At 48.2% G+C, this 25,000-nt stretch overlaps 1 protein-coding gene across 4 annotated transcripts in view; it reads left to right on the plus strand.

Annotated features, from left to right (window-relative positions):
• Positions 1–4,977: 4,977 nt before the first annotated feature.
• The window catches only part of map3k15 (mitogen-activated protein kinase kinase kinase 15), a gene marked incomplete at its 5' end in the record, with an annotated part of 21,748 nt that continues 1,725 nt past the window's right edge, over positions 4,978–25,000 (plus strand). The window contains 28 exon segments of one of the 4 annotated variants that reach the window (XM_045210471.1): positions 4,978–5,117; positions 5,794–5,817; positions 5,922–5,999; positions 8,142–8,335; positions 9,196–9,471; positions 10,695–10,865; positions 11,008–11,120; positions 11,436–11,595; positions 11,860–12,010; positions 12,118–12,225; positions 12,344–12,393; positions 12,506–12,601; positions 12,712–12,799; positions 12,997–13,130; positions 13,598–13,725; positions 13,802–13,932; positions 14,158–14,263; positions 15,569–15,726; positions 15,987–16,170; positions 16,655–16,663; positions 18,630–18,807; positions 19,315–19,432; positions 20,013–20,069; positions 20,258–20,443; positions 23,380–23,485; positions 23,596–23,842; positions 24,199–24,311; positions 24,391–24,497. In XM_045210471.1, coding sequence (XP_045066406.1) covers positions 4,978–5,117; positions 5,794–5,817; positions 5,922–5,999; positions 8,142–8,335; positions 9,196–9,471; positions 10,695–10,865; positions 11,008–11,120; positions 11,436–11,595; positions 11,860–12,010; positions 12,118–12,225; positions 12,344–12,393; positions 12,506–12,601; positions 12,712–12,799; positions 12,997–13,130; positions 13,598–13,725; positions 13,802–13,932; positions 14,158–14,263; positions 15,569–15,726; positions 15,987–16,170; positions 16,655–16,663; positions 18,630–18,807; positions 19,315–19,432; positions 20,013–20,069; positions 20,258–20,443; positions 23,380–23,485; positions 23,596–23,842; positions 24,199–24,311; positions 24,391–24,497 — 3,611 coding nt within the window. 4 annotated transcript variants of the gene reach the window in all.

A 25,000-nucleotide genomic window follows, 5' to 3' on the forward strand; every position in this document is an offset into this window, starting at 1 on the left:
CTATAATACGGACACTGCCGCTGCAATACGGACACTGCCACTTTAATACGGACACTGCCGCTACAATACGGACACTGCCACTACAATACGGACACTGCCGCTGCAGTACGGACACTGCCGCTGTAATACGGACACTGCCGCTGCAGTACGGACACTGCCGCTGCAGTACGGACACTGCCGCTGTAGTCGGACGCTGCCGCTGAGTGCGGACACTGCCGCTGCAGTACGGACACTGCCGCTTCAGTACGGACGCTGCCGCTGCAGTGCGGACACTGCCGCTGCGTACGGACGCTGCCGCTGCAATACGGACACTGCCGCTGCAGTACGGACGCTGCCGCTGCAGTACGGACACTGCCGCTGCAATGCGGACGCTGCCGCTGCAGTGCGGACACTGCCGCTGTAATGCGGACACTGCCGCTGCAGTACGGACACTGCCGCTGTAATACGGACACTGCCGCTTTAATACGGACACTGCCGCTGCAATACGGACACTACCACTACAATTCGGACACTGCCGCTTCAGTACGGACACTACCGCTGTAATACGGACACTGCCGCTGCAATACGGACACTGCCGCTGCAATACGGCACTGCCGCCAATACGGACACTGCCCTGTATACGGACACTGCCGCTGTAATACGGACGCTGCCGCTGCAGTGCGGACGCTGCCGCTGCCGTACGGACGCTGCCGCTGCAGTACGGACGCTGCCGCGCAATACGGACGCTGCCGCTGCAGTACGGACACTGCCGCTGCAATGCGGCGCTGCAGTACGGACACTGCCGCTGCAGTACGGCACTGCCGCTGTAATACGGACACTGCCGCTGTAGTACGGACACTGCCGCTGCAGTACGGACACTGCCGCTGTAGTGCGGACACTGCCGCTGTGTGCGGACGCTGCCGCTGTGGTGCGGACGCTGCCGCTGCAGTACGGACACTGCCGCTGTAGTGCGGACACTGCCGCTGCAGTGCGGACACTGCCGCTGCAGTACGGACACTGCCGCTGTAGTACGGACACTGCCGCTGCAGTACGGACGCTGCCGCTGCAGTGCGGACACTGCCGCTGCAGTACGGACGCTGCCGCGTAGTACGGACGCTGCCGCTGCAGTACGGACGCTGCCGCTGTAGTACGGACACTGCCGCTGCAGTGCGGACACTGCCGCTGTAGTACGGACGCTGCCGCTGTAATACGGACGCTGCCGCTGCAGTACGGACGCTGCCGCTGCAATGCGGACGCTGCCGCTGCAGTGCGGACGCTGCCGCTGCAGTGCGGACGCCTGCAGTTCGGACGCTGCCGCTGTAGTGCGGACGCTGCCGCTGCAGTGCGGACGCTGCCGCTGCAGTACGGACGCTGCCGCTGCAGTACGGACACTGCCGCTGCAGTCGGACGCTGCCGTCGGACGCTGCCGCTGCAGTGCGGACGCTGCCGCTGCCGTACGGACACTGCCGCTGCAGTGCGGACACTGCCGCTGTAGTACGGACGCTGCCGCGTGTACGGACGCTGCCGCTGTAGTACGGACACTGCCGCTGCAGTACGGACACTGCCGCTGTAGTGCGGACGCTGCCGCTGCAGTACGGACGCTGCCGCTGCAATGCGGACGCTGCCGCTGCAATGCGGACGCTGCCGCTTCAATACGGACGCTGCCGCTGTAGTACGGACGCTGCCGCGCAGTACGGACGCTGCCGCTGCAGTACGGACACTGCCGCTGCAATGCGGACGCTGCCGCTGTAATACGGACGCTGCCGCTGCAGTACGGACGCTGCCGCTGCAGTACGGCGCTGCCGCTGTAGTGCGGCGCTGCGTACGGACACTGCCGCTGTAGTACGGCACTGCCGCTGTAGTGCGGACACTGCCGCTGTAGTACGGACGCTGCCGCTGTAGTACGGACACTGCCGCTGTGTACGGACACTACCGCTGCAGTACGGACGCTGCCGCTGTAGTACGGACGCTGCCGCTGTAGTACGGACACTGCCGCTGCAATACGGACACTGCCGCTACAATACGGACACTGCCGCTGCAATGCGGACACTGCCGCTGTAGTACGGACGCTGCCGCTGCAGTGCGGACACTGCCGCTGCAGTACGGACACTGCCGCTGTAGTGCGGACGCTACCGCTGCAGTGCGGACGCTACCGCTGTAGTACGGCGCTGCCGCTGCTCGGACGCTGCCGCTTCAGTACGGACACTGCCGCTGCAGTACGGACGCTGCCGCTGCAGTGCGGACACTGCCGCTGCAGTGCGGACGCTGCCGCTGTAGTGCGGACACTGCCGCTGCCGTACGGACACTGCCGCTGCAGTGCGGACGCTGCCGCTACAGTACGGACACTGCCGCTGTAGTGCGGACACTGCCGCTGCAATGCGGACCTGCATACGGACGCTGCCACTGCAGTCGGACGCTGCCGCTGCAGTGCGGACGCTGCCGCTGCAATACGGACACTGCCGCTGTAATGCGGACACTGCCGCTGCAGTGCGGACGCTGCCGCTGCAGTGCGGACGCTGCCGCTGTAGTACGGACGCTGCCGCTGCAATGCGGACACTGCCGCTGCAATGCGGACGCTGCCGCTGCAGTACGGACACTGCCGCTGCAGTACGGACGCTGCCGCTGTAGTACGGACGCTGCCGCTGCAGTACGGACGCTGCCGCTGCAGTGCGGACGCTGCCGCTGCAGTCGGACGCTGCCGCTGCAGTACGGACGCTGCATGCGGACGCTGCCGCTGTAGTACGGACGCTGCCGCTGTAGTGCGGACGCTGCCGCTGCAATACGGACACTGCCGCTGCAGTGCGGACACTGCCGCTGCGTACGGACGCTGCCGCTGAGTACGGACGCTGCCGCTGCAATGCGGACGCTGCCGCTGCAATGCGGACGCTGCCGCTGCAGTACGGACGCTGCCGCTGCAGTACGGACGCTGCCGCTGCAATACGGACGCTGCCGCTGCAGTACGGACACTGCCGCTGCAGTGCGGACGCTGCCGTGCGGACACTGCCGCTGTAGTACGGACACTGCCGCTGCAGTACGGACACTGCCGCTGCAATACGGACGCTGCCGCTGCAGTACGGACGCTGCCGCTGTAGTGCGGACGCTGCCGCTGTAGTACGGACGCTGCCGCTGCAATACGGACGCTGCCGCTGCAGTACGGACGCTGCCGCTGCAGTGCGGACGCTGCCGCTGCAGTACGGACACTGCCGCTGTAATGCCGGACGCTGCCGCTGCCGTACGGACGCTGCCGCTGCAGTACGGACGCTGCCGCTGCAGTACGGACGCTGCCGCTGTAGTGCGGACGCTGCCGCTGCAGTGCGGACGCTGCCGCTGCAGTACGGACACTGCCGCTGCAGTACGGACACTGCCGCTGCAGTACGGACGCTGCCGCTGCAGTACGGACGCTGCCGCTGCAGTGCGGACGCTGCCGCTGTAGTACGGACGCTGCCGCTGCAGTACGGACGCTGCCGCTGCAATACGGACGCTGCCGCTGCAGTACGGACGCTGCCGCTGCAGTACGGACGCTGCCCGCGTACGGACACTGCCGCTGTAGTACGGACGCTGCCGCTGCAATACGGACGCTGCCGCTGTAGTTCGGACGCTGCCGCTGCAGTACGGACGCTGCCGCTGTAGTACGGACGCTGCCGCTGCAGTACGGACGCTGCCGCTGCAGTACGGACACTGCCGCTGCAGTGCGGACGCTGCCGCTGCAGTACGGACACTGCCGCTGTGGTACGGACACTGCCGCTGTAATGCGGACGCTACCGCTGTAATACGGACACTACCGCTGTAATACGGACACTGCCGCTGCAATACGGACACTACCGCTGCAATACGGACACTACCACTTCAATACGGACACTGCCGCTACAATACGGACACTACCACTTCAATACGGATACTACCACTACAATACGGACACTACCACTATAATACGGACACTGCCGCTGCAATACGGACACTGCCACTGTAATACGGACACTACCACTATAATACGGACACTACCACTGCAATACGGACACTACCGCTTCAATACGGACACTACCACTATAATACGGACACTACCGCTGCAATACGGACACTACCACTGCAGTACGGACACTGCATACGGACACTGCCACTGTAATACGGACACTACCACTGTAGTACGGACGCTACCACTACAATACAGACACTACCGCTGTAATACGGACACTACCACTGTAATACAGACACTACCACTATACACAGACACTACCGCTACAATACAGACACTACCACTATAATACGGACACTACCGCTACAATATGGACACTACCGCTACAATACGGACACTACCGCTGCAATACGGACACTACCACTGCAATACAGACACTACCACTATAATACAGACACTACCACTATAATACGGACACTACCGCTACAATACAGACACTACCACTACAATACGGACACTACCGCTATAATACAGACACTACCACTCTAATACAGACACTACCACTACAATACAGACACTACCACTTCAATACGGACACTACCACTATAATACGGACACTACCACTATAATACAGACACTGCCACTACAATACAGACACTACCACTACAATACAGACACTACCACTACAATACAGACACTACAATACAGACACTACCACTATAATACAGACACTACCACTATAATACAGACACTACCACTACAATACAGACACTACCACTACAATACAGACACTACCACTACAATACAGACACTACCACTACAATACAGACACTACCACTACAATACAGACACTACCACTACAATACAGACACTACCACTATAATACAGACACTACCACTACAATACAAACACTACCACTACAATACAGCCATTGTTGAAGACAGAATATGTTTCCCTGAACCCTAACCTCTTTCTCTCTCTCTCTCTCTCTCTCTCTCTCTCTCTCTCTCTCTCTCTCTCTCTCTCTCTCTCTCTCTCTCTCTCTCTCTCTCTCTCTCTCTCTCTCTCTCTCTCTCTCTCTCCAGACATAGCAGTAGTTGATATGAGTGACGTGTTCCGTCAGCCCTCGTTGTTTTACCATCTGGGTGTCAGAGAGAGCTTCGACATGGCCAACAATGTCATCCTGTACCATGACACTGACCCCGACACCGCTCTGTCACTGAAGGTATGCACACACACACAAACAAACACAGTGGAATCTAAGCTGTGTAGATACAGAATCCATATTTCAATTTCATCATCCTGTTGTTGCAGGAAGGCGAAGACTTCTAAAATTTGTATTTTCCACTTTAAAATGTCAGACTTTATTTGCCCTACCAAAAAATGCATCAACCCCTACAAAACATTTCCATGAATTATAATTCACATAGCATTTCATTGTTCAGAAGGAGATTATTTTCTTGCTGCTGAAACTGGCTCAAATTAAGATACGGCATCTGTAGGGTGAGGGGGCGTTGGCTGTGAGGTCATAGATGGCATTCCATCCTCTGAACAACGGAGCGGACTGGGTTTATTTACAGCCCAGTGTGTGTGTTTTTTGTCTTGTGTGTCTGTGTCTGTGAGTGTGTGAGTGTGTGTGTGTGTCTGTTGGTCATTGTTCAGCGTGCATGCGTGCGTGTGTGTGCTTTAGCCACAGTTGCAGTGGACTAGGTGTCAGGCAGCTATTTCCACGGTGATAAAAAGGAATGTTGTTGTAACTGAAGTAAGGGGTGGGGGGGGGTACCCTTAATGCCAAACAACACAACTCAACAGATAGACTGCACACTACTACCACACACTCACTCTCTCAACTTCACAACACTCCTCAACTTTATTCTTACAAGTATTTCTCTCTTTTGTAGGACATGGTGGCACAGAAAAACACTGTAAGTACCTGCATGAGTCCTAAAATACTTATTTATCTTTAGCCTCTGAACTTTCTCTCTATCTCTGTGTTGTTGTGTTCACTCTGTGTGTGTGTGTGGAGAAGGCGTCTAGAACACAGACAATAGGGTTCCCCTGGGTTCAACTCCCTCCAGAGTACAGAGGCTCTGGATTACGCAACAAAGTAGGTACTGCTGCAATGCATGCTGGGAGTCCCCTCCGGCCTATCACAGGCCTTTGCCACAGAGGGGGGCAGAGTCTCTAGCACCTTAACTCTAACCTTTGACCCTGCTCACCTTAACTCTAACCTTTGACCCTGCTCACCTTAACTCTAAGATTTGACCATGCTCACCTTAACCTCTGACCCTGCTCACCTTAACCTCTGACCCTGCTCACCTTAACTCTGACCTCTGACCTTGCTCACCAGAGTCTGTGTGTGTGTGTGAACTTACTCACCTTATTATGTGCCCCCTATAAGTGTGTTGGGATGAGAAGGCATGATGACCGTCAGTGTGTGTGTGTGTGTGTAGTGTTTACCAGAGATATTTATCTCATTCTAAATACATGGCTCCGGAGTATTGTGTTGCACTCTATGAGAGAGTAGTTTGTGTGGTTGGGACACAAATACCTGCTTCCTGATTTCAGTGGTGTTGGACTGACTTGTTGTGAACATATTCAGAGTTTTCCCTTTATCGAGCTGAGCTGAGCCTGTGTGTCTGTGTGTGTCTGTGTGTGTGTGTGTGTCTGTGTGTGTGTGTCTGTCATAGACTGCAAGGCTCTCAGTAAAGCCCAAGATTATTTGTATTTTTTTTATTTTACCTTTATTTAACCAGGTAAGCCAGTTGAGAACAAGTTCTCATTTACAACTGCGACCTGGCCAAGATAAAGCAAAGCAGTGCGATAAAAACAACAACACAGAGTTACATATGGGGTAAAACAAAACAAAGTCAAAAATACAACATAAATAAATATATATACAGTGTATGCAAATGTAGCAGGTTATGGAGGTAAGGCAATAAATAGGCTATAGTGCAAAATAATTACAATTAGTATTAACACTGGAATGATAGATGTGCAAGAGATGATGTGCAAATAGAGATACTGGGGTACAAATGAGCAAAATAAATACCAATATAGGGATGAGGTAGTTGGGCGGGCTAATTTCAGATGGGCTGTGTACAGGTGCAGTGATCGGTAAGGTGCTCTGACAACTGATGCTTAAAGTTAGTGAGGGAGATATGTGTCTCCAGCTTCAGAGATTTTTGCAATTTGTTCCAGTCATTGGCAGCAGAGAACTGGAAGGAATGGCGGCCAAAGAGGTGTTGGCTTTGGGGATGACCAGTGAGATATACCTGCTGGAGCGCATACTACGGGTGGGTGTTGCTATGGTGACCAATGAGCTAAGATAAGGCGGGGATTTGCCTAGCAGTGATTTATAGATGGCCTGGAGCCAGTGGGTTTGGCGACGAATATGTAGTGAGGACCAGCCAACAAGAGCGTACAGGTCACAGTGGTGGGTAGTATATGGGGCTTTGGAGACAAAACGGATGGCACTGTGATAGACTACATCCAATTTGCTGAGTAGAGTGTTGGAGGCTATTTTGTAAATGACATCGCGAAGTCAAGGATCGGTAGGATAGTCAGTTTTACGAGGGCATGTTTGGCAGCATGAGTGAAGGAGGCTTTGTTGCGAAATAGGAAACCGATTCTAGATTTAACTTTGGATTGGAGATTCTTAATGTGAGTCTGGAAGGAGAGTTTACAGTCTAACCAGACACCTAGATATTTGTAGTTGTCCACATACTCTAGGTCAGACCCGTCGAGAGTAGTGATTCTAGTCGGGTGGGCGGGTGCAAGCAGCGTTCGGTTGAAGAGCCGATTAAATGTGTCATTTGTGAACGATCCCTATAAAAAGCACAGGCTCTGACTCCCATCCAAACAGCTACCAGACCCCCAATACACACATAGCATCTGAACTTCACCCTTTAGGGTGACGATGTGGCGGAGTGCGACCGTGTTACTGCCATCACTGTGGAATCATGGGATATGACCTGCTTTCCAGAGTGCTAACAGCTGACGACCAAATCAACCTCTCTTGAAAAACTGATATTCATTTCAACAAGACTAACCTGGTTAAGTAAAGGTTAAGTAAAAAAATAGACCTCCAAATCTACTGACCCCCTTTCTTCCCCTTTCTATCTCTCTATCTTTCTATCTCTCTATCTCTCTATCTCTCTATCTTTCTATCTCTCCCTATGCTCCTCCTCTCTCTCTCTCTCTCTCTCTCTCTCTCTCTCTCTCTCTCTCTCTCTCTCTCTGTCTCCAGGCGTCCAGTGGTAACTACTACTTCATCCCCTATGTGCTGACTCCTAACCATGAGTATATGTGTTGTGAGAGCGATGCCCAGAGGAGGGCCAGTGAATACATGCAGCCCAGCTGGGACAGCCTGCTGAGTCCTCTCTGTCTGCCACTCACCGACCGCTTCACCTCACTGCTCAAGGACATCCACGTCACCTCCTGGTAACACACACAGACAGACATGCAAGCACACACACACACTATTAAACACGACAGCTCTGGAAGGAAGTGCTTCTGACTCAAGTTGAACTGGAAATGTAACATAAGAACAAGAGTGCAAGTCCAAGAGAGAATCCACGCTGGTCTCAGGGCTGGGGTAGAAGAGTCTCAGGGCTGGGGTAGAATAGTCTCAGGGCTGGGGTAGAATAGTCTCAGGGCTGGGGTAGAAGAGTCTCAGGGCTGGGGTAGAATAGTCTCAGGGCTGGGGTAGAAGAGTCTCAGGGCTGGGGTAGAAGAGTCTCAGGCCTGGGGTAGAATAGTCTCAGGCCTGGGGTAGAAGAGTCTCAGGGCTGGGGTAGAAGAGTCACAGGGCTGGGGTAGAATAGTCACAGGTCTGGGGTAGAAGAGTCTCAGGGCTGGGGTAGAAGAGTCACAGGGCTGGGGTAGAAGAGTCTCAGGGCTGGGGTAGAAGAGTCACAGGGCTGGGGTAGAAGAGTCTCAGGGCTGGGGTAGAATAGTCTCAGGCCTGGGGTAGAATAGTCTCAGGCCTGGGGTAGAAGAGTCTCAGGGCTGGGGTAGAAGAGTCACAGGGCTGGGGTAGAAGAGTCTCAGGCCTGGGGTAGAAGAGTCACAGGGCTGGGGAGGACAGGAGCAGCACTGGAGGCCGGGCAGGAGAAGGGCCAGAGGTGGGTGGGGCAACATCCGACTGGTAGCAGGAGTGGGAGCGTTACAGAAATCAAGTCTCTCTCCCCTTCTTTCTCTCGCTCCCTCTCTCTCTCTCTCTCTCTCTCTCTCTCTCTCTCTCTCTCTCTCTCTCTCTCTCTCTCTCTCTCTCTCTCTCTCTCCCCCCTCTCTCTTTGTAGTGCCTCGTTTAAGGATACTCTGCTGAATGACATCAGGAAAGCCCGTGATAAGTACCAGGGGGAGGAGCTAGCCAAGGAGCTGTCTCGTATCAAACTGCGCATCGACAACACAGAGGTCCTAACACAGGACATCGTCATGAACCTGCTGTTCTCATACAGAGACATACAGGACTATGATGCCATGGTGAAACTGGTCCAGACTCTGGAGATGCTGCCTACCTGTGACCTGGCCACACAGCCCATGATACAGTTCCACTACGCTTTCGCTCTCAACAGGTAACACACACGCAAGCACGCACACACACACACACACACACACACACACATGCACACACGAGCGCACGCACAGACACACACACGCACACCTTGCAGTGTCTGGACCTCCCTGTAGATAAGTAGGTCTGTAATATTGTGTATGGCTGCTCCAGAATTTTTCATGATTAACGTCATTATTATCATTATTGTCATTTTTTACAAACACGCACACACACACGGCTGGGGAGCCTGAAAGGGGAACCAAAGCAATAGGTTCTAGACCGCCTAATAACTGTAACTGTAAATCAGCAAGCGTTTGTTGTTCATATTAATACATCACTGACTGGACAGAAACAATTTGGAATATTGATTTATAATGGCCTGTAATGCTCGTTGCTCAAGTGGTTTGCAGGTCATTTCATATTTTGGGGATCTTGTTTTTCACAGTAGGCCTACTGATCTCTGCCTGTCTGGTGTGTCCTGTCAGTGCAACAATATGTCAATTCATCCTCACCAGCAAATGTGATCACAGCATTGTGCTCTCTCTCCTTTCAAACATTTTGGCCTAGCTGTATTTTACATTCAGCAAGCAAGAGCTAGTTTGCTTCTGTCCTCGAACTGTAAAAAAATAAGCAACCAACAAGTTCTAGCCTAGTTTTTCCTGGAACTCAACAAGAGTTTAGGAATAGCTGAAAGGCCAGCGGAGAGGCAAGCGGAGGTGCATTATTGCACAGGAGAACAGTGAAGGTAGATAGGCTAAAGAAGCTCACTAGATATGGAGCCCGCCATTCACAGGCAAGAGCTAATTAAAGGCCTATGTCTACATAGCCTACAGTAGCTATAGCCTACAGCAATAATAAAAGTGACTATTGTTTACTTTGAAGTTTAACAAGGCTTAGCTATGTTGCACAATGGACATCAAGGCTTCAATGCAAATACATATTTAGCTTCATATTGGGACGTGAGAGCTGCTCGTTACCATGGACATTTTAATGGTGGCGCCCAGTCCCAAATTAGCATTCAAAAGGGTTCAAAAATCTAAATGTTCAAAGTGGAAAATGTTTATATGACAAACACCCAGATCATATATGTGGGGTTTGTATAGATTGTTTTATTTGACTTAGCTTGTAAAACGTTTCCATTCCCCTTGAAGATTGGATTAGTAAACAGGGGTGGTCCTCGTGGGCTGCAGTGTGTGCTAACTTTCTTGTTTTTAACCATAGACTGAACTCTTGTGTGTATAGGAGGAACAGCCCGGGGGACAGAGAGCAGGCTCTTGGTGTGATGTTACAGGTGTTACAGTCATGTGACCACCCAGCTCCAGACATGTTCTGTCTGTGTGGAAGGATCTACAAAGACATCTTCCTCGACTCTGACTGTAAAGACACCAAGAACAGGGACAACGCCATCCAGTGGTGAGACACACACACACAACGCACCCACAAGTTTACCAGGACTGAAGCCCAGGGGCCCGTGCGAGCAGACAGAAGGGAGTAGGCTATAAATTGTCAAAAGAAAATTCCTCTTTCTCTCCCCCCTTTGTCTTTCTCTCTCTAGGTACAGGAAAGGTTTTGAGCTCCAGCCAACTCTCTACTCTGGTATCAATCTGGCTATTCTGCTCATTGTTGCTGGACAACAGTTTGAGAGTTCCATCGAGCTGAGGAAGATAGGTAAGAACTCTACAGTACACCCTTAAATTCTGCACCTTCCCTACACCATTGGGGTTCTCCAGGGATCAATACTCACTTCCCTGTTGTTTAGTCTCTCTCTCTCTCTCCATCTCTCTTTGTTTCTTTCGCTCTCTCTCTCTCTCGCTCCCTCTCTCTCTCACTCTCTCTCTCTCTCGCTCTCTCAATTCAATTCAATTCAAGGGGCTTTATTGGCATGGGAAACATATGTTTACATTGCCAAAGCAAGTGAAATAGATAATAAAAACTCACTCTTGCTCTCTCTTCTTCTAACCTCTCGCTCTCTCCCCCTCCCAGGTGTAAGGTTAAACAGTCTCCTGGGTCGTAAGGGCTCGTTAGAGAAGATGAATAACTACTGGGATGTTGGTCAGTTCTTTACCGTTAGCATGTTGGCAAATGACATCCCTAAAGCTACGCAGGCCGCAGAGAAACTCTTCAAACTCAAACCTCCCATCTGGTAAACACATACACACACTCCGTCCCTCTACCTCTCTTTCTCTCCCTCTTTGTTTTCCTCCCTCCCTCTCCATCCTTCTATTTATTTTACTGCTGAAAAAGGACAGCGAGTGGAGAGCCATCCTCTACAAGGTGTGGGTGTGTGTTAGTTGTGTGTTCATAGTAAAATAGTTTTAAAAAAGAAGGTCAATTTATTCAATTCATTAACATCTCTCTCTATTCATTAACATCTCTCTCTCTCTCTCTCTCTCTCTCTCTCTCCTAGGTACTTGCGGTCTGTGGTTCAGAACCTGCAGTTGATCCAGAGATTTAAGAAGACGACAGTAGAACACTCTCCCCAGAGAGAGAGGCTCAACTTCTGGATGGACATCATTGTAGAGGCCACTAGAGGAAAAAGCAACGGACTGCGCTTTCCGGTACACACACACAAACACACATGTGCACGCACGCATGCACACACACACACACACACACACATACACATACTCATACACACACCTTGTCTCTCACTGTGTGTGTGTAGGTGTTGATCCTAGAGCCTACTAAGGTCTACCAGCCCTCATATGTTTCCATCAACAGCGAGGCGGAGGAGAAGAACGTGTCCATCTGGCACGTCTCCCCTGCTGAAACGGTCAGAACTCCTCTCCTCCTACTCTCTCCATCTCCTCCTCTCCTGATCCTCCTCTACCCTCCTGCTCTATCCTGTGTGTTAACCGACCTCGACCTCTGACCTCTCTGTCCATCTCTAGAAAGGGATCCATGAGTGGAACTTCACTGCAACATCCATCAAAGGCATCAGGTATGTGTGTTTATGGTTTTCATGTTCTTGCTCATGTTAACATTAGTGTTTGTATGTGGCATGCTTTAAAAACAACCCTCCCCTTCCTGTCTCCCCATTCCTCTCTCCTCAGTATCTCTAAGTTTGACGAGCGCTGTTGTTTCCTGTATGTTCACGACAACTCAGACGACTTCCAGATCTACTTCTCTACTGAAGATCAGTGTGGCCGGTCAGAATCACACTCCAGTCCCATTCTCTCTGACAGACATCATACATTCAGCTCAGGCACGTCTTGTTTCTAAGTCTGTTGTGTTGACACTGTCTCTGGTCTGTGTGTAGGTTCTGTTCCATGGTGAAGGAGATGATTTCTGATGGAACAGGAAATGCAGTGGAGCTGGAGGGAGACGGAGACGGAGATACACTGGAGGTCAGTGTTTGTTATATCCGGCATTTATGTGTGTGTGTGTGTGTGTGTGTGGAATATGTGTTCCACAAGGATCTGTGTTTACCTCACTCTATGGTTCAGTACGAGTGCGTGCATATAAATAGGTGTGTGTGTTTTTGTGTGTGTGTTTGCGCACGTGTGTGTGTTTGCGCACGTGTGTGAGTGCGTGTGTGTTGCAGTATGAGTATGACATTAACGAGAAGGCGGACCGTGTGGTACTGGGCCGGGGGACCTATGGAGTGGTGTACGCTGGGAGAGACATGAGCAACCAGGTCCGCATCGCCATTAAAGAGATACCAGAGAGAGACAGCAGGTCAGTGGGTGTGTGCAGTCAGGTCACCCATGATACAAGTCAGTATTCGACGTCCATCCATGTCTGAGGACGTCGGGAGATGACGTAGAAACCGGCCACTAGAGGCAACAGTGAGCGCTGTTACCCTCAAGTTGTTTTCGGTTTTGCTAGGGTGTTGTGGACGGGGATAGGAGATGGGTGTAAGCATCTGCCTCTGACTACAAAGGTTGTAAGTTCCAATCCAGCACTATCCCAAACCTTAACCCTTACCTTAACCATTCACAGTTAATGGCTAACCTTAAGATTTCAGACTTAATGCCTAAACTTAACCATAAACAATTTGATGTTTGCAACAACTTCCACATTTGACGTTTGAGAAACATGGATGAAGATCTAATTCTGACGTGAGACTGTGAGAGCTAGTTGGTGTGTGTGCGTGCGTCTGTGTGTGTGTACATGTATGTAACCCTCTCCTCTGTGTGTGTTAGGTACTCCCAACCCCTTCATGAGGAGATAGCGCTCCATAAGTACCTGAAGCACAGGAACATTGTTCAGTACCTGGGCTCAGTCTCAGAGGACGGATACATCAAGATCTTCATGGAGCAAGTCCCTGGAGGTGTGTGTATGTGTGTGTGTGTGTGACCTAACCTGTATGTGCAGGCAGATTTTAAGTGTGTATGTGTGTGTAACAGGCAGTCTGTCAGCGTTGCTGCGGTCAAAGTGGGGTCCATTGAAGGAGGCAACCATCATCTTCTACACACGACAGATCCTGGAGGGACTCCGCTATCTCCACGAGAACCAGATAGTACACCGTGACATCAAGGTAACCTTAGCAACACATCACCACATCAAGGTACACCCAGACCAAGGTACTGTATCTCCATCATAGCCTCAGTTAGAATATACAGCACAACTTCTGTAAACAATACATGATTCTCTCTCTCTCTCTCTCTCTCTCTCTCTCTCTCTCTCTCTCTCTCTCTCTCTCTCTCTCTCTCTCTCTCTCTCTCTCTCTCTCTCTCTCTCTCTCTCTCCCTCTCTCTCTCAGGGCGATAATGTATTAGTTAATACCTACAGTGGAGTTCTGAAGATATCAGACTTCGGGACGTCTAAAAGGCTTGCGGGGGTCAACCCCTGCACCGAGACCTTCACTGGTATGACTCACACACACAATATTGTTTTCTGTGGCAACTCCTCTGCAAACTGGTATATTTTCTGAACTGTTGTTGAATATTTCTTACAAATAAACTGTTTCTTTTAAACTGCAAATATCTTAAAAGTTATCAGTTGAAATAACTTGAAAGTATCTAACATCCAACATTCAGTCCACGGCCGTCTAGTCTTACCTGGATCTCAAAATGTCAAATGACCCTCGAAATGTCAAGAGCCACTATCAGCCTCTATAGAAACACACTCGTACACACATCGACAGCTGGCTGCTCCTCACTCGCTCGATCTCACATTCCCGCGAACAAACAACACACACACATCCAAGTTTTAGTTTGGAGATAGTTGTTGCCATGACGCGTCGCTATGGGGAGTGGAAGAAATCTCTCAGGATACAGATTATCTGTCCTAGACACACGCACGCACACACACGCACGCACACACACGCATGCACACACACACAGAGAGAGATGTTTGTTAATTAGCCAGAGGGGGTTAGGGACCACGAGTGTGTTTCTCTTTCATTACTCTGTCTTTATCTATCCCTAATTATTTGTCCTTTACTTCCCTCTTTCTCTCTCACCCTTCCTGACCAACCTCTCTCCCTCTTTTTCTCTCACCCTTCCTGACCAACACCTCTCTCCCTCTTTTTCTCTCACCCTTCCTGACCAACACCTCTCTCCATCTTTCTCTCTCACCCTTCCTGACCAACACATCTCTCCCTCTTTCTCTCACCCTTCCTGACCAACACATCTCTCCCTCTTTCTCTCTCACTCTTCCTGACCAACACCTCTCTCCCTCTTTCTCTCTCACCCTTCCTGACCAACACCTCTCTCCCTCTTTCTCTCTCACCCTTCCTGACCAACACCTCTCTCCCTCTTTTTCTCTCACCCTTCCTGACCAACACATCTCTCCCTCTTTCTCTCTCACCCTTCCTGACCAACACCTCTCTCCCTCTTTTTCTCTCACCCTTCATGATCAACACCTCTCTCCCTCTTTCTCTCTCACCCTTTCTGATCAACACCTCTCTCCCTCTTTCTCTCTCACCCTTCCTGACCAACACCTCTCTCCCTCTTTTTCTCTCACCCTTCCTGATCAACACATCTCTCCCTCGTTCTCTCTCACCCTTCCTGACCAACACCTCTCTCCCTCTATCTCTCTCTCTCTCTCTCTCCCTCTTTCACTCTCACCCTTCCTGACCAACACCTCTCTCCCTCTCTCTCCCTACACATGAGTTTGTTATCAACATGAAATGTTGCTATGAATGTGTTTGTGTGTTGTGTCCTATCTAGGTACCCTGCAGTACATGGCTCCAGAGATCATAGACAAGGGTCCTCGGGGTTACGGGGCTCCAGCTGACATCTGGTCGTTGGGCTGCACCATCATAGAGATGGCCACTGGGAAACCCCCCTTCCACGAGCTGGGAGAGCCTCAGGCTGCCATGTTTAAGGTGCGTGTGTGGGTGTGTGTTTGTGTGTGTGTATGTGTGTGTGTGTGTGTGTGTTCGTTTTGATGTGCTCCAAGACTCATTATGTGACTGGTTCAAACCTGTGTCTCCTGCATGTTATAAGACTTTGTTAGCCAGCTGAGCTAAAGCCTGAAGTGAAGGCATCAAGTGAGCGTGATTCATCAAACCACCTGTTACACTTTACATTCAGCTCAGTGTTTGTTTGCGTGTGTGTGTGTATGCGTGTGTGTGTGCGTGTGTAGGTGGGGATGTTTAAGATCCACCCAGAGATCCCAGAGTCGTTGTCGTTGGAGGCCAAGTCATTTATCCTGCGTTGTTTTGAGCCTGACCCCAATAAGAGGGCTACAGCCACAGACCTGCTCAAAGATATCTTCGTACGACACAATGTCAAGGGAAAGAAGAGCAAGATCGCCTTCAAGCCATCAGGTAGGGCTGTTCAGCATTGTGTGTGTCTGTGGTGTGTGTGTGTGTGTGTGTGTGTGTGTGTGTGTGTGTGTGTGTATGTGTGTGTGTGTGTGTGTGTGTGTGTGTGTGTGTGTGTGTGTGTGTGTGTGTGTGTGTGTGTGTGTGTGTGTGTGTGTGTGTGTGTGTGTGTGTGTGTGTGTGTGTGTGTCTGGGGTGTGTGTGTGTCTGTGGGGTGTGTGTGTGTCTGTGGGGTGTGTGTGTGTGTGTGTTTGCTAATAAATTAATGGGTGATTTAACCGTTTAATCCACTCAGATTGTTTTCATGACGTCACTGAAATGCTGCACCTCATACAAATCATAACACACACACACATACATACATACACACAGACACACACACACACACACATACACACACTGGCAGACATATGGTGATGTGATGGAGGTTGTGTTAACGGTTAACTGTCTCTTTCTCTCCTGTCTACTCCTGGGATCTTTTTGCCAGTCTGGCAAGGTTTGTTCCCTGTTAACATTGTGGCTGTTTCTATATATACTGAACAAAAATATAAATGCAACATGTAAAGTGTTGGTCCCATGTTTCATAAGCTGAAATAAAAGATCCCAGAGATTTTCCATACGCACAAAAAGCTTATTTATCTCACATTTTTGCACACATTTCTTTACATCCCTGTCAGTGAGCATTTCTCTTTTGCTAAGATAATCCATCCACGTGACAGGTGTGGCATATCAAGAAGCTGATTAAACAGCATTATCATTGCACAGGTGAAAATAAAAGGCCACTCTAAATGTGCAGTTTTGTAACACAACACAATGCTACAGATGTCTCAAGTTTTGAGGGAGTGTGCAATTGGCATGCTGATTGCAGGTATGTCCACCAGAGCTGTTGCCAGATAATTGAATCTTCATTTCTCTACCATAAGCCGCCGCCAATGCCATTTTAGAGAATTTGGCAATACATCCAACTGGCCTCACAACCGCAGACCACGTGTAACCACGCCCGCCCAGGACCTCCACATCCGGCTTCTTCACATGCGGGATCGTCTGAGACCAGCCAGTCGGACAGCTGATGAAACTGTGGGTTTGCACGACAAAATAATTTCTACAAAAACTGTCAGAAACCGTCTCAGGGAAGCTCATCTGCGTGCTCGTTGTCCTCACCAGGGTCTTGACCTGACTGCAGTTCGGCTTCGTAACTGACTTCAATGGGCAAATTCTCACCTTCGATGGCCACTGGAATGCTGAAGAAGTGTGCTCTTCACGGATTAATCCTGGCTTCAACTGTACCGAGCAGATGTCATACAGCGTGTATGGCGTTGTGTGGGCAAGCGGTTTGCTGATGTCAACGTTGTGAACAGAGTGTCCCATGGTGGTGGTGGGGTTATGGTATGGGCAGGCATACGCTACGGACAACAAACACAATTGCCTTTTAATGATGGCAATTTGAATGCACAGAGATACCGTGACGAGGTCCTGAGGCCCATTGTCGCACCATTCATCCGCTGCCATCACCACATTTTTCATCAAGATAATATACGATCCCATGTCGCAAGGATCTGTACCCAATTCTTGGAAGCTGAAAATGTCCCAGCTCTTCCATTGCCTGCATACTCACCAGACATGTCACCCATTGAGCATGTTTGGGATGCTCTGGATCGACATGTACGAACGACAGCGTGTTCCAGTTCCCACCAATATCCAGCAACATTGCACAGCCATTGAAGAGGAGTGGGACAACATTCCACAGGCCACAATCAACAGCCTGATCAACTCTATGCGAAGAAGATGTGTCGCGCTGCATGAGGCAAATGGTGGTCACACCAGATACTGACTGGTTTTCTGATCCACACCACTACCTTTGTATTTTAAGTATCTGTGACCAAAAGATGCATATCTGTATTCCCAGTCATGTAAAATCCATAGATTAGGGCCTAATGAATTCATTTAAATTGACTGTTTCCTTATATGAACTGTAAAATCTTTGACATTGTTGCATGTTGCATTTATATTTTTGTTCAGTGTGTGTGTATAGCATGTTTGACTATATGTCTGTGGTGATGTCTACATGTATCTGTGAGTGTTTGTTATCAGCGTATTATTCTATCTGTTTCTGCTAAAGCAGGGTCCCGTCAGCACATTTTTGTTACAGCCCAACAATATCACACCTGAGTAGTTAAACCCGGTGTGATAGTGTTGGTATGGTATACAAATTTGTCGGCTTGGAAAGACTTGAAAATACCTGCTATTATGTCCTTATCGTTGCCAAGCAGTCTGATATATGTCTCTATCTCAACTGTTGACATGGGAATATGCCCTGAGTCAGTAAGGCTAAATAGCTAAAGCTAGCTGATAGCTAAACAATATAAGTAGCTAGTTAACTAAAAAAGCTAGCCAACCAGTTCTCTTGATTAAGGGGGTTCTCTTACACTATGGGTGTGTGTGTGTTTGTGTGTATTGGCCAGACTACATCCGTAGTGTGTCGCTGCCGGTGCAGTTACAGTGTGAGGCCACCGGGAGCAGCAGCAGCGAGCCTGGCTCAGTGAGTCCAGACTGCGACTCCAAACAGGACGTCTTCTTTCAGAAGAACAAACGATCAGGGTCAGAAAACCTGCTCAAACCACCTAGCAACAACTACCTAAGGTACACATAAACACATACACTTCAGGTGTAGAGATGTGAGTTTCTAATGTGTGTGTGTGTGTGTGTGTGTGTGTGTGTGTGTGTGTGGCAGGTGGTCGTTATCTGATCCTGCTCTAATGCCTTTTACAGCATCCGTCTAATGCCTTGTGGTGACTTTTACAACCTCCAGAACACACACACACTCAGTGTGCCATGCAGCCAGGAAACCTTTGTATGTGTAAACACAACTGAAGTCACACCGGGGTTACACACACACACCAATACCAACACACACACACTTAAATTACCTCGTACCCCTGCACACCATATATACAGCCACATTATCGTTTCTCATTATTCCAAGTCTTATTCTTTTTCTTTTTTTAAATCTTATTTTTTCTCTCAGAATTGTTGTAAGTATTTCACTGTTAGTCTGTTGCTTACGAAGATGTGACAAATACCAACACACATTGTCCAACAGTAAGATAGCATGTCATTATTATATATGAATGTCATTGTATTGGTCAGTGTACCGGATGAGGGGTCGGTGTCGGAGGACCGTAGCTCTCCTGCGTCTCTAGAAGACAGAGATGGAGGGCTCTTCCTGCTCAAAAAGGACAGCGAGAGGAGAGCCATCCTCTATAAGGTGTGTGTGTGTGTGTGGGGGCGGGGGGGGGGGTGTTGGTGTGTGTGTCTATAATAAAATATTCAAAGAATATTAACATCTCTCTCCTCTACAATGCATTAACATCTCTCTCTACAATTAATTAACATCTCTCTCCTCTACAATTCATTAACATCTCTCTCCTCCACAATTAATTAACATCTCTCTCCTCTACAATGCATTAACATCTCTCTCTACAATTCATTAACATCTCTCTCCTCTACAATTCATTAACATCTCTCTCCTCCACAATTAATTAACATCTCTCTCCTCTACAATGCATTAACATCTCTCTCTACAATTCATTAACATCTCTCTCCTCTACAATTCATTAACATCTCTCTCCTCCACAATTCATTAACATATCTCTCCTCCACAATTCATTAACATCTCTCTCCTCTACAATTCATTAACATCTCTCTCCTCTACAATTCATTAACATCTCTCTCCTCTACAATTCATTAACATCTCTCTCCTCTACAATGCATTAACATCTCTCTCCACTACAATTAATGAACATATCTCTCCTCTACAATTCCTTAACATCTCTCTCCTCTACAAGGTCCTAAATGAGGACCAGGACAAAGTCATCTCCAACCTCCTGGAGAACCACATACAGGTGTGTGTGTGTGTGTATGTGAGAGAGAGAGAGAAAATAAATACAATTGTACATTGATTAAAGAAAGAGCAACCAGATATTGCCATAATCTTCTGCTTCTCTCTCCCTCTGTGTGCGTGTGTGTGTATGTGCGTGTGTGTGTATGCACGCGTGTGTGTGTATGCGCGTGTGCGTGTGTGTGTGTGTAGGGTAGTGAGGAGCTGCAGCTCTCTGTGGACCACATTAAACAGATCATCTGTATCTTGAGAGATTTCATCCACTCCCCAGAGCGACGCGTCATGGCAACAACCATCTCCAAACTCAAACTGGACCTAGACTTCGACTCCACATCCATTAACCAGATACAACTTGTTCTTTTCGGCTTCCAGGACTCAGTGAGAACACACACATGCGCACACACATACAGTGCATTCGGAAAGTATTCAGACCCCTTTACTTTTTCAACCTTTTGTTATGTTATAATATATAATGTCCTCTGTAGCTCAATTGGTAGAGCATGGCGCTTGTAACGCCAGGGTAGTGGGTTCGATCCCTGGGACCACCCATACGTAAAAATGTATGCACACATGACTGTAAGTCGCTTTGGATAAAAGCGTCTGCTAAATGGCATATTATATTATATTACATTATGTTACAGCCTTATTCTAAAATGGAATAAATTGTTTTTTTTCCCTCATCAATCTACACACAATACCCCATAATGACAAAGCAAAAACCATTTTTTAGAAATGTTTGCACATTTATTACAAATAAAAAACGGAAATATCACATTTACAAAAGTATTCAGACCCTTTACTAAGTACTTTGTTGAAGCACCTTTGGCAGTAATAACAGCCTAGAGTCTTGGGTATGATGCTACAAGCTTGGCACACCTGTATTTGGGGAGTTTCTCTCATTCTTCTCTGCAGATCCTCTCAAGCTCTGTAAGGTTGGATGGGGAGCGTTGCTGCACAGCTATTTTCAGATCTCTCCAGAGATGTTTGATCGGGTTCAAGTCCGGGCTCTGGCTGGGCCACTCAAGGACATTCAGAGGATTTTCCCGAAGCCACTCCTGCGGTCGTTGTCCTGTTGGAAGATGAACCTTCGCCTCAGTCTGAGGTCCTGAGTGCTCTGGAGCAGGTTTTAATCAAGGATCTCTCTGTACTTTGCTCCGTTCATCTTTCCCTCGATCCTGACTAGTCTCCCAGTCCCTACCGCTGAAAAACATCCCCACAGCATGATGCTGCCACCACCATGATGCTGCCACCGTGATGCTGCCACCGTGGTCCTCTGTAGCTCAATTGATAGAGCATGGCGCTTGTAACGCCAGGGTAGTGGGTTCGATCCCCGGGACCACCCATACGTTAAAATTATGTATGCGCACATGACTGTAAGTCGCTTTGGATAAAAGCGTCTGCTAAATGGCATATTATTATTATTACCATGCTTCACCGTAGGGATGGTGCCAGGCTTCCTCTAGACGTGATGCTTGGCATTCAGGCCAAAGAGTTAAATCTTGGTTTCATCAGGCCAGAGAATCTTGTTTTTTGGTACCCTTCCCCAGATCTCCTGCTCGGAGCTCTACGGACAATTCCTGCGACCTCATGGCTTGGTTTTTGCTCTGACATGCACTGTCAACTATGGGACATTATATAGACAGGTGTGTGCCTTTCCAAATCATGTCCAATCAATTGAATTTACCACAGGTGGACTCCAATGAAGTTGTAGAAACATCTCAAGGATGATCAATAGAAACAGGATGCACCTAAGCTCAATTTCGAGTCTCATAGCAAAGGGTCTGAATACATATGTAAATAAGGTATTTCTGTATTTTATTTTTAATACATTTGCAAACATTTCTAAAAACCTGTTTTCGCATTGTCATTATGGGGTATTGTGTGTAGATTGATGAGATTTTTATTTTATTTAATCCATTTTAGAATAACGCTGTAAAGTAACAAAATGTGGAAAAAGTCAAAGGGTCTGAATACTTTCCGAATGCAGTGTACGCAGGACTACTCTGAATAATGGTAGCATCCACATTAATGTAGAAGTGTTTAAAAAACATTCTATTATTGTTTACAATAAAAGTGACTCCAAAATGACACAATACATTATTTACCATTTTTATTGGGCACAAAATAATCTGAAACACAACCAAAACTAACAGCAAATACATCCAACAAGTTTGTAGAGGCACAAGCTTGATGTAATCGCTGTACTTTAATACACATATACAGTGCTGTGAAAAAGTATTTGCCCCTTTCTGATTTTCTCTATTTTTCTATTTTTTTTTATTCTGAATGTTATCAGATCTTCAAACAAAACCTAATAGATAAAGGGAATTTTTATTTATTTATTTAATTAACACATTTATGCAACACCCAATTCCCCTGTGTGAAAAAAGTAATTGCCCCCTTACACTCAATAACTGGTTGTGCCACCTTTACCTGCAATGACTGCAACCAAATGCTTCCTGTAGTTGTTGTTCAGTCTCTCACATTGCTGTGGAGGGATTTTGGCCCAGAAAACTCAGCGACATTTGTGGGTTTTCAAGCATGAACTGCTCTTTTACACTACCACAACCATCCTTGACCGTTGGTATAAAGATCTTACTGTGGAATGCAGTGTTTGGTTTTCGCCAGGCATAATGGGACCCATGTCGTCCAAAAAGTTATACTTTTTACTCATCTGTCCATAGAACATTCTTCCAAGAATCTTGATGATCATCCAGGTGTTTCCAGGTGCTTTTTGGCAAACTTGAGTCAACTTTTTGGACAAAATGGGTCCCATTATTATGAGACTTATCAACAACTACAGGAAGCATTTGGTTGCAGTCATTGCAGCTAAAGGTGGCACAACCAGTTATTGAGTGTAAGGGGGCAATAACTTTTTTACACAGGGGAATTGGGTGTTGCATACCTTTGTTAATTAAATAAATAAAATAATTATACATTTTTGTTGTTATATGTAAACTCAGGTTCCCTTGATCTAATTTTAGGTTTTGGTTGAAGATCTGATAACATTCAGTACAAAAATATGCTAAATAAAGAAAATCAGAAAGGGGGCAAATACTTTTTCACAGCACTGTAAGGGGGGACTAAAGTGGTATCATTTCTAAACGGTTTCCCCGATTCGAATGAAAATACCTTCAAATGAAAGCTGACAGTCTGCACTTTAACCCCATAGTCAAATCCAAAGGGCTGGAGTACAGAGCCAAAACAACAAAAATGTGTCACTGTCCCAATACTTTTGAAGCTCACTGTGCGTTTGTGTGTGTGTGTGTGTGTGTGTGTGTGTGTGTGTGTGTGTGTGTGTGTGTGTGTTCAAGGTGAACAAGGTCCTGAGGAACCATCATATTAAACCTCACTGGATGTTTGCTATGGACAACATCATCAGACGAGCAGTACAGGCTGCAGTCACCATCCTCATACCAGGTGTGTGGGGTCACTGCTAAAGCGCTCAATAAAAATAGTTGCTGGAGAAAAAAACTTGATGAATTGTAGCAACCTAACCCTTCACCCCTGACCTTTAACCCTCCCTGTAGAGCTCCAGACCCACTTCGGCCCGGCCTCGGAGAGCGAGGGACCAGATAAGGAGGAGGAGGAAGAGGAAGAGGAGGCAGAGTTTGGCCCTGTATTGGTCACGCCTCCAGACGACCCTGCTGTGACCCCCAACCCCGTGGTGACCTCAGCAGTCAGCACGCTCAGCTCCGCCCTCTCCTCCCCTCCTCCGCCTCAGCGCTCACAGCCTCTCGGAGCCCAGCTGGGACGGCTCAAACAGGAGACCAACCGGTGTGTGTGTGTTTGTGTGTGTGTTCTCACTGAGTCCTGGAAGCCAAACAGAATCAGTTGTATCACACACACATACACACACACAGATAAATACTGTATAGTGTATACACATACACACATACCAACAAAGAGAGGCTGACGGACTTGCTAAAGGCTATTTTTGAAGAAGGTTTCGATTTGATGTTGATAAAGGGTTGTCTTACCTACTTAAAATAAATGAACCTAAGTGCTTCTAGATAAGAGGGCTTGATGAGTAGCAGATGATGAATGAAGTGGCCTTGTAGGGCCTCGAGCCTCAGTAATGTAGTGTAATATAATAAATATGTGGAATGGCTGTCCTGTTCTGCCCCCTGCAGGTTGTTGGAGGAACTGCTGCACAGGGAGAGAGAGTACCAGCAGGTCCTGAAGACAACACTACAGCAGAGACAACATGACCTGGAGCTGGTCAGGGTCAGACACAGACCCCCAGGTACACACACACACACTGGTATCCCTGGTAATTTCTCTCTCCTCCTATCTCTCTCTCCAACTCTCTTTTTATTTTTCAGACGTTCCTCCTCCCTCTATCTTCCAAGTCCCAGTTGACCAGGTGCCCGATAAGCAGCTCACTGATTGGCTGAAAGACCAGAGTGCGGATGCAGACACCATAGACAAGGTTGGTCCATCTACATTGTGTTTGTGTTGTGGGTCCATGAGGGAAATTGCCACGGGGGATGAGGGGACATGTCCCCGCCAATATTCATAACAGGTCCATTCCCCCCCAATAATTTATTTAAAATAAAAAAATGGGTTGGGGGCCCTCCAGATAGCATATGAACACGTCATAAGCAATGGCAAAATGTGTAGAATTGCAGGAAATTACCTTTAACTGTCGAATTTGAGCACGAAAAACTAACTAGTAACTCCTCCAGTATGTGTTGACATCATTTCACAGGATATGTTTTTGAACGGAAGCTGTAGAGATCGGTAAGGAAGGGCACTTCTGTAGCCAAATATCTAATTCATCCATAGGCATTAAATGACCTGGTATGATGGTGCATTTATCAGTTATACAGTTTAAATATGCTATCTTTGCATTTTTGCACAAAGTAGATCTTTAAAGTAACTGTCCAATGTTTCCAGATTTCTATGAAATATGACCTATAATTAATTACAAAA

This window comes from Coregonus clupeaformis, chromosome 34 (genome assembly GCF_020615455.1).
Source record: "Coregonus clupeaformis isolate EN_2021a chromosome 34, ASM2061545v1, whole genome shotgun sequence".
NCBI classification, from domain to species: domain Eukaryota; kingdom Metazoa; phylum Chordata; class Actinopteri; order Salmoniformes; family Salmonidae; genus Coregonus; species Coregonus clupeaformis.